General features: G+C 59.0%; 1 protein-coding gene across 1 annotated transcript in view; it reads left to right on the top strand.

Annotated features, from left to right (window-relative positions):
• COL5A1 (collagen type V alpha 1 chain) overlaps window positions 1-12,297 on the top strand; it is a 149,024-nt gene that overhangs the window by 118,812 nt on the left and 17,915 nt on the right. The window contains exons 50-63 of the mRNA XM_023742655.1: window positions 127-180; window positions 1,173-1,280; window positions 1,945-1,998; window positions 2,305-2,358; window positions 3,542-3,595; window positions 4,183-4,236; window positions 5,590-5,697; window positions 5,832-5,885; window positions 5,990-6,043; window positions 8,244-8,351; window positions 9,187-9,240; window positions 10,164-10,199; window positions 10,576-10,629; window positions 11,687-11,942. Coding sequence (XP_023598423.1) covers window positions 127-180; window positions 1,173-1,280; window positions 1,945-1,998; window positions 2,305-2,358; window positions 3,542-3,595; window positions 4,183-4,236; window positions 5,590-5,697; window positions 5,832-5,885; window positions 5,990-6,043; window positions 8,244-8,351; window positions 9,187-9,240; window positions 10,164-10,199; window positions 10,576-10,629; window positions 11,687-11,942 — 1,102 coding nt within the window. The remainder of the gene's footprint in view (window positions 1-126; window positions 181-1,172; window positions 1,281-1,944; window positions 1,999-2,304; window positions 2,359-3,541; window positions 3,596-4,182; window positions 4,237-5,589; window positions 5,698-5,831; window positions 5,886-5,989; window positions 6,044-8,243; window positions 8,352-9,186; window positions 9,241-10,163; window positions 10,200-10,575; window positions 10,630-11,686; window positions 11,943-12,297) is intronic.

Here is a 12,297-nt window from a genome sequence, read left to right as displayed (position 1 = left end):
CACTCTCATCCTGGGGGCTGTCTGAGGGTGTTTCATCAACCCCTGGTCCCCGGGGACGTGGTGGACACTTAAAGCTAGAGCAGCCGTCCTGACCACATCTGTAACCGTGTCGTGCTTCCTCCTTAGGGTGAGCCTGGCGAAGCTGGGGAACCTGGCCTTCCGGGAGAAGGAGGCCCCCCGGTGAGTGGGCTTTGGGGGCTTTGGGGGAGGGGTGGGAAGCGACCGAGCGGGAGAGTGGACAGGGTACTGGGTCAGAAGCCCCGACTCTGCCTCAGCTCGCTCATCTGTGTAATGGGGTCATAACCCCTTTTGTGCCGACCTAACAGGATTACTGTGAAAAAGGGGAAAGGAGAAGGTGTGATAGGGAGAGAGTGTGTGTGTGCGTGCGTGTGTGCGCCTTCGCACACGCAGACCTTAGCAATTAGCACCAGGACCAGTTAGCCACTCTGCCGTCTGGTGTTCAAGTCCCTTTCAGGGGTTGTCATAAATGTGAGGGGTCTGTGGTCGCCTTGACGCCCGAAAGGCCAAACTTCCGCTGGGGCCGGCGGTGGGGGCCGCATAAGACTCCGTCTTTCATAACGCCAGTGCCCTTTCTCGTCGTCCTGATATACTGGGCACCAGCACTGTTCCCATCTCCGTCCGCTTGTGGAGTGGGCGGGGGTGGGAAGCGGCTGGGAAGGGACAGTTCTGCCACCCAGAGCCAGCGATTTGGTCAGACAGATGCTTGCTACGAGGTGGTCCAGAGGGAGGCTCTCAGCCCAGGTGGCCGCCAGGGGCACTAAGGCCTCTTGGTCTCTAGCCTCTCCCCCCGCCCCAGAACCACGGCACTTGGGGTGGGTCTGGGCCCTGCAGCCCCTCGTGGTCCGTGCTGCCTCCTCTAATCCAGGGGTTGGTCCCTCCTGTACACAAGTCGAGTCCTGGCCTTAGATGCCGAGAGCAGCAGCTGAGCTCCTGGCCCAGCCTCATGGGGCATACAGGGGCTGACCCCGCAGGTCACGGCTAGGGGCCACGGGGGGAGCCGTGCAGCCGTCAGCCCCCGGGCCAGCGCCTGGCCACAGTCAGTGCTCACCAGGGACTGGTTAAATGGACGACGTGGCATGAACCGGGGTGAGGCACCCCTCTGGCCACTGAGGTCTGCTCTGCACAACATGGACACTTGCCTTTCCCTTCAGGGGCCCAAAGGAGAGAGGGGGGAGAAGGGCGAGTCGGGCCCTTCTGGTGCTGCGGGACCCCCTGGCCCCAAAGGCCCCCCCGGAGATGATGGCCCGAAAGGCAGCCCGGTGAGTAACTCCCTGAGCTGTGGGTGCCGGGACCCTGGGGCCTGGGCCCTGCACCCCAGCTCAGCCTGGGAAGTCAGGGTGCGCTCCTGCTGAGATAAAAGGTCCATGACCGTTACGTGTCTTGGGGTGATGGTTCCAAAGTCTGGACGTTTCCAAACCAACTACTGGACCAAATAGTCGGACAAGAAAGAGGAGACGAGTTAGAGAAGGCAGCCCTGAGGTCCTGTCTTTGGAGAACTTTTCATCTCTGTGGGCGAGGCTGAAATGCGCCATGTGAAGACACCCAGCTCCCACAGATGCCCCCTCCTCTGGCCTGCCCCTGGCTTTGCTTCAGGAGGGGCTCTGTGCTCAGAAGGCCCAGGTTCTGGCCTCAGCCAGGAGCCCCCAAGGGTGGAGGTGTGGGCGGGTACCTGGTCTTTCTTTGCCTGTCTCTGGAAGGTGGGAGCTCTGATCCCGGCCTCGCCCACCTATCAGGCTTCCTGTGTGGGTGGATGATGTCATGTCCAGGAAGGGGACTCCCGTGTTGTAGAGTAGGCTGGAGGCAATTGTCCGTATTCTAGGAGCTGGATGGGGCAGGATGGCTGCCTCGTACAGCAAGGGGCCGGGCAGTGTGTGGCCTCCACCAGGTTGCTGATGACCTTGCATGCCTCTCTCTCCTTTCCAGGGCCCCGTGGGCTTCCCTGGAGATCCTGGTCCCCCTGGAGAGCCGGGCCCTGCGGTAGGTGTCACAAGGATGTGGCCAGTCCCACCATAGCCACTGACCTGCCCTTTGCCAGCCCCATGTCTTTTCTTTTCTTGTTGCTTCTCTCTGATGAATCAGAAGGGCTCCTGTAGGACACACACTTAGCCCAAAGGTGTCCATGCTCAGAACTTACAGGGAGCGCGCACTTCCCATTCCGAGCAGGCTGGCTGTGGCTCCGGGTGGGCTTGGTGTGGGAAAGGGACTGAGGATGTGTCAGGTGTTGGGGAGCAGTCTCGGGGCACCATCCGGGTAGCTGGAAGTAACCTGATCTTGTCCCCACAGGGTCAAGATGGTCCACCTGGGGACAAAGGAGATGATGGTGAACCTGGGCAAACGGTGCGTCCACCACAATCGGAGCCGCCTGGGAGTTCTGGCCCAGGTTCTCGGTGGAGTGTGCCACTGTGGGTGCTGAGACTTCACAGCTTGCTCTCTTCATTTCTGAGAAAAACCCATGCCCAGTTACTATGGATTCCCTGTGAGGGTCTGTTGGAAGCATGTGCACCCCTACCAGCCCCTCTGCATACAGTTCAGGGATTTCATGGCCCGACCTGAAGGCTGACCCAGGAGCTTCGGGATTCGCCTGTGTTTCCACCCGACACGGCCACTATCTCTTGTCCCACGGCCTCCCCCAGCTTTCGCCCCGTGAGCTGGGACCACACGAGACACTGCATCGCACACTTGGCATTGAGGGTTTTAAACCCTGCTTCAAGCTGAGGTGGAGCCCTGGTGGCGCAGTGGTTAAGAGCTCGGCTGCTAACCAAAAGGTTGACAGTTCGAGTCCATCAGCAGCTCCTTCGAAACCCTATGGGGAAGTTCTGCTCTGTCCTGTAGGGTCGCTATGAGTTGGAATCGACTCATGAACAACGAGTTTGGTTTCTTTTGGGTCAAGCTGAGATAGCCGTCCTGCAGTGGAGCAGACCCCTGGACAGGATTCACTTGGCAGTGACCCTGTTCTTACAGCTCCCCCTGCCCTGCCCTGCACTAAGTGTGGCAAACTGTTGTGGGAAAATTAGGGACCCCAGGGCCAAAGGGCCATGTCACTGATCTCAGATGAGCAGCAGTGCCAAGAAAGGTTAAGAGCTCAAGCCCAACTCAGTTCCCTGGGCCTGTGTTCTGATTCCACCACTTCTGCCTCTGGGGTGGGGGGAATGGTATTTACCCTCCCTGGGCGTTGGGGTCTGCCTCCGTAAAAGGGGTGCTGCAGCTGCTACCTGGGATGTTGTGGTGTGGATTACGCCAGCCTCATGCAGCGGCCGCTCAGAGTAAGCGCTGTGGGGGGTCGTGGGGGGAGTTCCCTTCTGAGTGCAGCGAGGCTGTGGGCTCCTACGGACAGAACGGGAATTCCTGGGGAGACCCTCAGTGCTACCTCTGAAAGGAGAGAGAGGCCACTCGGGGTGGCCACGGAGAGCTTAGATGGAAACGTGGTGTGTGGCATTAGCCTTGGACGAGCCCACACCGCCCTGTCTGAGTCGCACGGCCCAGATTCCTAAATATGCCTGCATTCTCTCTCCAATGTCAGGGATCCCCGGGACCGACTGGTGAGCCGGGTCCATCTGGGCCTCCAGGAAAAAGGGTAAATATTTTTGCAAGCTTGTCTTTGCCTGGGGGTGTCCTGCATGAAATGCGTCCCTCCTTGTCCCACCCCAGCATAGACCCCGAGTGATCTCAGCAGCACCAACAGAGAAACTGCTGAGTTTGAGCCGTTCTCCACTCACTTCCCGCCATGATATCAGATGGCAGGCGTGAGCACAGCGCACCAGCTTCTTCCTGATCAGCTGCCTGCTGACACCATCAGTAACATCCATCCTGGGAGGAAAACACCCCCAAGGCGGAAAATCCTTCCCTGTGTCAGATCTTTCTGAAGTTAGGAGGCAAAGGCGTGGGTTTGCACACTGACTAAGTCAGCCGTTTACGGGGGCTGCAATAAACTAGGCCGCCTGATGTGGAACCAGGAAAGGGGCCCCAGGTTTAGGGCGGAGGAGCGCCGTCCAGACTGGCCGGGGCCAGGAGGGACCTCGCTGCAGCGGCCAGGAGCCGTGTCCTGCCCCGCCCGCCCCTCCTGGCCTCCTTCATGCCGAGGCCTGTCTCCCCAGACACTGAGCTCACCACACTGCGTCTGCCAGCCAAGCTCGTCACGTGTGGCTCTCTTGTTCGTTCCAGGGTCCCCCCGGTCCTGCAGGCCCTGAAGGCAGACAAGGAGAGAAAGGAGCCAAGGTAATGTGCTTCCAGCTAGGCCTTCTGGAGAACTGCTGGCGCAGCACGGGTGGGCGGGCAGTCGGGGGCCTGAACGAAGCGCAGCACAGGACAGAGAGGGGCTGTTGGCTGGCCTCAGACGGGCCTGGCCCCCGTCACAAACCCGGGCAAGAGAACGAACCTTCTCCACAGGAAGCTAGCTCTGGGGAGCCCGGGGCCCTGGGCCCTTGTGGCAGTGATTCCTGACGTCACACGTCCATCCCCCCCAAAGCCTGAGAGAGGCAGATAGTGGGTACTGGGTCACAAACACTGGGTTTAAGTCCCACTCCACCACAAAGTCAGTGACTTCCCTCTGGACCGCTGACCTGGCCAGGCCTCTGTCCTCACCTCTGAGGTGGACAGGACAAGGCCGCCTTCCTGGGGCTGAAGAGGTGAGCGAGCGCCCAGAACGTTCTCTCAGTGGGGGCTTAGCGGGGCCCACCCTGGTTGGCACCTCTACCTCCCTCCTGGAGGTGCTGTGTAATTAACTGACGGTGGAAGTCATACAACCCCATGCTGCTCAGGAATGGTGGCTGTGACCGCAGGGTGGCTGTGACTGCAGGGTGGCTGTGACCGCAGGGTGGCTGTGACCCCTGTGTCCACTTTAACCTCCATGTCCACTGTGACCCCTGTGTCCCCCATGATGCCTGTGACCCCCATGTCAGTTGTGGTGGCTGTGGCCCCCGTGTCCGCCGTGGTGGCTGTGACCCCCATATCATCTGTGGTGGCTGTGACCCCCCGTGTCCGCCGTGGTGGCTGTGACCCCGTGTCGGCCGTGGTGGCTGTGACCCCCGTGTCCGCCGTGGTGGCTGTGACCCCGTGTCCGCCGTGGTGGCTGTGACCCCGTGTCCGCCGTGGTGGCTGTGACCCCCGTGTCCGCCGTGGTGGCTGTGGCCCCCGTGTCCGCCGTGGTGGCTGTGACCCCGTGTCCGCCGTGGTGGCTGTGACCCCCGTGTCCGCCGTGGTGGCTGTGACCCCCGTGTCCGCCGTGGTGGCTGTGACTGCCATAGTGGTGGTCGGCGTGGTGGCTGTGACCCCGTGTCCGCCGTGGTGGCTGTGACCCCGTGTCCGCCGCGGTGGCTGTGACTGCCATAGTGGTGGTCGGCGTGGTCAGTGGGAGACTGCAGTGCCCAGCTGGCTGAGGAGCTGAGTGGGGCGGGGAATCAGCTCGGAGAGCCTCCTTAAGGAGTGCGGAGAATTTAGGGCAGCCCCTGGATACCCGGGAGAATCTGGAGATCCCTCAGAGGCACCCTGGAGTTTGGGAGCAGTGGGCTGGTGTGACCACATGTCTCCAGTCCCTTGATGCCACTTCTCTGTCCTCCTCCCACCATGTAGGGAGAAGCCGGCTTGGAAGGCCCTCCTGGGAAGACTGGCCCCATCGGCCCTCAGGGGGCACCAGGCAAGCCCGGGCCTGACGGCCTGCGAGGGATCCCGGGGCCTGTGGTGAGTGGGCTGCGGCCTGGAAGGAAGCCTGCGGGTCGGATGGCAGCAGAGGGGCCGCGGGGGGAGGGACTCGGGCATGGGATGGGCCATGTGAGGCTCACGCGGGCTCACAGGGAGGGTCGGTTGTGTTTCAGGGTGAACAAGGTCTCCCAGGATCCCCAGGCCCAGATGGTCCCCCCGGCCCCATGGTGAGTGTTGCCTCCACGGAGCTCCTCATGGCAGTGGTGGGAGAGGGTGGCTTGCCCCTGAGACCCCAGGATGAGGAGTGTGACCCCTCTGCCTTCTCCCGCAGGGACCCCCTGGACTCCCTGGCCTCAAAGGAGACTCAGGTCCCAAAGGTGAAAAGGTAAGCTGGGATTGCAGGTGTCCGTGTGGTCCTAACTGCGCCCTTCAATAGCCTCGCTTTCCAGCTCAACCAGATAGTAATCTGTCCCCCACATTGGTCACGGGCCTCTGTGGACTCATGATGGGCCCCCTGAAAGATAGCAAAACAAGGAAAAAAATATATATATGTACAGGTTTCTCCCACTATCCAAAATAGAGGGCTCCTATGAAAACTTTGGTAAGCTGAAATGGTGAAAAGTGAAGAAACAGTGACCATTAATTTATACGGGAAAATTTTTTGAGCATTCCCAGACCCAAAAAATAACCTACCCAGAAAACAACCCAAAAAATTTGTGAATAACACATAAAACCTAAAATAACGGAAACGTATAGTAAAAGCAGGAATGATGTGGTAAATACACGGCCTATATAAAGTAGAAATAACGTGTGCAGAGTGTAGCTTCACTGATGGGTATCAGGAAGACGGCGAGCACACGGGAAGGCTGAGGGGTGGCGGCGGTGATGGTGGGAGCCCCGCAGCCTAGCTGACAATGGCACATGGGGCTGGGTGGAGGCGCCGGGGTCTGAATCCTGCAGAAGAACGGGATTTGTATTGACTGCGTGTGCCAAAGGCTGAGTCCTCCAGTTAGGCAAAGGCACAGAGGACAGGAAGTTGAGTGTGGGATCTCTTGATGCGCGGTGCTTTTATGTCACCGGGCATTTGATTGGATGTGGTTGGGTCGTTCAGTAAAGGAGGAGAAATTTGAAAGGAAGAGCTTGGGCAAGCCGCTGTGTAAAACAGGTGGCCTCTATCGGCGCGCTGCCTCTAGCAGCTTGCTGCAAAACTGAGGCTGAACACTATTTCCCCTTTTCACCTTTCTCTTCGTGAAAGGGGAAATCCTCCAGATATCTGTTGGTTAGCGAAAACAGGTACTAATGTAGATCTTTCATAAAAGCGAAGCGGCGTAAAGCAAACTTTCGACAAGTGGGGCTTACCTTATATTGACTCGGAGGGGGGTCCCTGCCTTCAGGCGCTCTCTGAGCACTTTGGGAGATGCTCGAGGCCCATGTGGAATGCGCGAAGAACATTCCACGTCCCACTGGGTATGGAGGTCCAGCTAAGGGAGTCCGGGATCCAAGGAGTGGACGCTTGCTCTGGACAGTGTCCTCAGCTGCTCCCTGGAGGGTGTGTGCCGGGTGCTTTGAAGCGGGGGTGAAGCCTTGTTTTCTTTTTTCTTTCCTTAGTGGTGATTTTTTTTCCATTGACATTGATTCTCTTACAAACGTAAACCAATCTCCCAAGCCAAACAGCCAGCTGTGTATGAAGAAGGCAGTGAAGAGTCTTTCTCTCCCACTCCATTGCCATCACCACTACGCACCCCCAGCCTCCTAAGTAATGAAATTTCCAAGAATCCTTCCAGAGCTTTCTATGGGCTCATATAAAACACACAAGCATATACAGGCATATGGAGAGGATTTTTTCTTTTTCAAAAAATAATGATTATATCTATAATACTCTGCATCGTCCTTTCCATGCCGCTACATAAATGTTTTTGATCCTTTAACAAAGGAGATCACATTTGCCATGGAAAAATTGGAAAACGCATATGAGTAAAAATACAAACCTAAAAATTAGCCCTCAGGAAAAGCCACTTTTACCATTTTGCTCTATATCTGTCTCCTTCCCTGTTCCTTCAGGCCTAATATTTACCAGATAAGGGTCCCATCATGCCTGCTGTCTCGTGAGGTTATTTCCCTTTGATGAGATGCGGAGCAGGAACTCATGGTGTCCCAGACTGTGGACATGCCACCATTTTTAATTGGCCCCTGTGGCTGAACATAAGGTCCATGGGTGGTGCAAACCCGTGACTATTAACCTAAAGGTTGGCAGTTCGAACCCACTCAGCAGCACCGTGAAAGCAAGCCCTGGTGATCTGCTTCCAAAAGATTCCAAAAAAACCAAAAACCCATTGCCATTGAGTCAGTTCTGACTCATAGCAACCCTGTAGGGTGGAGTAGAACTACCCCACAGGGTTTCCAAGGCTGTCATCTTTACAGAAGCAGACTGCCACATCCAAGAAAACTCTAGGGAGCAGTTCTACTCTGTAACACATGGGGTCGCTGGGAGTCAGAACTGACTTGAGGCAACGGATCTGGTTTTACTGGTGGCTGGACGTGAGGCATTGCCTCCATTGCTCCTTTTTGCCTTTGTCTTCTGACAGGGTCATCCAGGCTTGATCGGACTCATTGGGCCTCCAGGAGAACAGGGGGAGAAAGGCGACAGAGGACTCCCTGGCCCGCAGGGCTCCTCCGGCCCCAAGGGAGAACAGGTACGTGAGGCAGATCTCCAGTGAAGCTCCTCGCCGGCTAGGAGCTCCTTTTTAAGATGCGGTCCTGTAAGGCTGTGACGTTCTTAGAATGATCAAAACCCAGGTGATGCACGATCACGGGGAAGAGGAGGGCACTTTCTCCCACCGTGAAGTTTGCCTCCCAGCCTACCTCTGCCCCTCCTCACAGCTGAGACCGTTGCGGGAAGGCAGAGCGGGAGGCGGGGTCAGGGTGAGGACTGCGACGGGCTCCTCCGTGCACAGTGCTGGGTGATGCATACATATGATGGTCACTCTGAACCCCCAGCTTGGCCTGGGCGACGTTCAAAGGGGCCAGTGGGGAGGGAGATTCTTGCAGTGCCCAGAATGTGGAAGCATGCTTAGGCTGCCAAGGACAGACAGAGTGGACAGGGCTCCGGGTACTCCCTGCCCCTGGGGCTTGCTCTCAGGGAGAGCCAGCACCATGAGCAGAGCAGAGAGAGAAAGAACAGGCCAAGGTGGAACAGTGGAAGGGGCGGGTGGTGGGCATAAGTCAGTTGAGTATTTCAATTTACAACAGTGAAAGAGATGTCCTATCTTGAAGTCACCTTCCATGGTCTGTAGATGCCTGAGAGTTCCTTCAGCCAGGTCGGGGCAGTGGTGCCTGGGTGGTCAGCCTCACTCAGGGCTTCCGGGAAGCCCAGGCCCCTCAGGGATAGGTGACATCCATCAGTGCGGTGGCCCTGGCTCTGGAGAGCGTCCGTTAGGAGAAGGAAGTGGCCAGGGGGACAAGAGTGCCCAATTTCTAAGATCCCACCATCTGAGTGACAATAGCCCTGTGTTTTCTTCTCCTTTCTAGGGTATCACTGGTCCTTCTGGCCCCATTGGCCCCCCGGGGCCCCCTGGTTTGCCGGTGTGTATCTGGAAGGGGGCGTGGTTCCCTCCGTTGTTCCTGGGGGAGGCGAGGAGGCAGGGAGGCTGGGGGAGGCTGGGCCCAGGACTGGGTGTGTGGCTGGAGAGTAACGGATGTCAGGGAAGACAGCCAAGGTTGGGATCCACAGATGGGGTCAGAGTTGGGGTCCCCAGGGTTGATTTCCTAATTAACCTAAGGTTGGAGTCCAGAGTGATGACAGCAAAGAAGTAGGGTTGTTGGGCCCTGGTTTCGGGTGGGGACAGAAGAGGGGAGCCCCTGTCTCGGATCTTCTAGGAAAATCCTAAACTTGAGGACAACTGTCCGTAGGCATTTCGGGAAGGTGGGGGAGAGTGAGGGCGCTGCAGCCCTCCCAGTCAGCAGGGAGGCGGCACCTTCCGCACCGGGCAGCCTGCCCAGGCGGGAGGAGTGGGGGAGGCCAGTGTCTAGGCACCCCAGCCTGGGCCCCCTGACACTGATGTGAGACCCCGGACCCCCATACATAGGCTGTGAAACCGAGCACTCCAGAGACTCCCATGCCCTGGAGCCTCCACTTGCCCAGCCCAGCCGGCCTCTGTGCCTCTCCACGGGCTGGGCCTTGGGTCACCGGCCCAGCTGGCCCCCAGCTGTCTCCAGGCTGATGCCTGCTGTGTGTACCCCCTCCCCAGAGAGGGTGTGTCTGTCTGGGCCCTGAGGCCAGGGCACCCACTTTCTCCTATAGCTCAGCGCCTCCAGCTGAGGAGGGGGCCGGTTGACCTGGGCAGGTGGTCCCCTGCTTGCAGGGTGAGCCCTCGTGCACCTGGCCATCCCTGCCTCCCTGATCCAGCAGTGAGCAGATCCTGCAGGAAGGGGCTGTCCTGCGGTCGGGCGCATGCCCCAGGCAAGGACACCGTCAGCTGCTAATTCTGTGCCTTCCGTTCCCACAGGGCCCCCCTGGTCCAAAAGGCGCCAAGGGCTCCTCGGTAAGTGGCTGCGTCCTGCACCCTGTGCGTGAGTGTCCCTGAGTACCTGGTGGGTGTGGAGGGTGAGGGCATGTCCTGTGGGTGGAGACCATCCGTGTACCCTGTGGTCTGTCCCCCAGGCTCTGCCCGCTTCTAGACTGTCCCGAGCACAGGTCTACCTGGTCAGCTGGTAGACCCAGGCGTGTGGCCTGTCCACCCCTCCTTAGGAAGAGGGACTCCTCTTGAAGTCCCCGTCCCAGGGGCCTGCGTGGAGGCCCACTGCGTCCTCCCTCACGCTGCATCACCTCTCCACAAATGTCCTCAAGGCCATTCTAGAGCCCAAGGATGATTTATTCTCTCTTCTTTCTCACCAAGCTTTGTTCTCTCTTTCTCCCAGGGTCCCACTGGCCCGAAGGGTGAGGCAGGCCAGCCAGGGCCCCCCGGCCTGCCGGTAAGTGACCGCTGAAGCCTAAGGAGGGGCTTGGGGTTCCCAGCAATGACGAGGGAATGGAGGGAGGTGCTGTTCATGCAGCGCCCCTCCCTGGGACAGAGCTCAGCAGGTCACACAAGGCCCTGCCACAGAGCTCACGGGCTCACTCTCCCTGGGACAGAGCTCAGCGGGTCACACAAGGCCCTGCCGCAGAGCTCACGGGCTCACTCTCCCTGGGAAGCCCAAAGAGAGAGAGTGTGTGTATGTGTGTGTGTGTAGTGTGAGTGTGTGTACCTATGTGAGAGTGTGTGTGTGTATATATGGGTGTGCTGTGTGTGCAGCGTGTGTGGTGTGAGTGTACCTGTGTGAGACTGTGTGTGTATGTGTGTATGGGTGTGCTGTGTGAGCTTGTGATGTGAATGTGTGTGTGAGTGTAACTGAGAGTGTGTGTACATATGTGTCTGTGGGTGTGTTGTGTGGGCGTGTGATGTGACGGTGAGAGCTGGAGGTGCCCTGAGGTGTAGGATGAAGCTCAGATGTACACCGGGGTGCGGTGATCACGACATGGGAACACCCTCACTAACCCTCTTTTAGGCTGTGCGTCTCTCGACCCCGCCCTCATTCTTGGGGGGTCCTCCTGCACAGTCTGAAGAGCTTGTGCACCAGTAGGCATTAATGAGGCTCCACTGTGTGCTCAGCCCCAAGCTGGGGCTGTGAGATAAGACGGAGGAGGCCCCCCTTCCTCGAGGCATAGCTTCAGTCCTGCTGGAGAAGGAGCCGTAGACCCCGTGACAGTGTAGGGCGTGAGCAGTGACCGGTGGCTCCAGAGGGCAGTCATCACAGATGGGCGGCGTGGGCCTCCAGAGCTGGGCTTGCTGGGCCCTGAGGGGACTGGACCTGGTGGTGGGGATGGACAGGTGTAGCCCAGGAAGAGGGAAGAAAAGGTGCTGCGAGGGACAGGTGCCGTGCAGCTGGGAGGCCGACACAGAGGGCCCCCACAGCACCCCCTGCCCTGGCTCTGCGTCTTCCTCAGGACCAGCCGGTCCTCTCCACCCACCACTCCCTCTCCCGCCTCCAGGGCCCCCCAGGTGAGGTCATCCAGCCCCTGCCGATCCAGGCGTCCAGAACTCGGCGGAACATTGACGCCAGCCAGCTGATGGATGAGGGCAACAGCGAGAAGTACATGGACTACGCGGACGGCATGGAGGAGATCTTCGGCTCGCTCAACTCCCTGAAGCTGGAGATCGAGCAGATGAAGCGGCCGCTGGGCACACAGGACAACCCTGCCCGCACCTGCAAGGACCTGCAGCTCTGCCACCCCGACTTCCCCGACGGTAGGGGTGGGGCCTGGGGGGGTGGAGCCTGGATGGTAGGTGGGGCCTGGGGTGTGGGGCGAGGCCTGGTCAGTAGGGGTGGGGCCTGGAGGGTAGGGTGGGGCCTGAGGGTGTGGGCAGGGCCTGGATAGAAGGGGCGAGGCCTGAATGGTAGGCTGGGGGCTGGGGTGTGGGGTGGGGCCTGGACAGTAGGGGCAGGGCCTGGATATAGAGGTGGGGCCTGGGGTATGGCCTGGACATTGCCGGGGGGGGGCGGGGGTGCTGGATGGTAAAGTGGGGCCTGGGGGTGTGTGCTCTTAGTATCACTGTTAGTGTTACTATCCCTGTCGCTGTCAGTATCAGTATCCCTGTCACT

Source organism: Trichechus manatus, unplaced genomic scaffold (genome assembly GCF_000243295.1).
Source record: "Trichechus manatus latirostris isolate Lorelei unplaced genomic scaffold, TriManLat1.0 scaffold00214, whole genome shotgun sequence".
NCBI lineage: Eukaryota > Metazoa > Chordata > Mammalia > Sirenia > Trichechidae > Trichechus > Trichechus manatus.
This window is presented reverse-complemented; position numbering and strand designations above follow the sequence as displayed.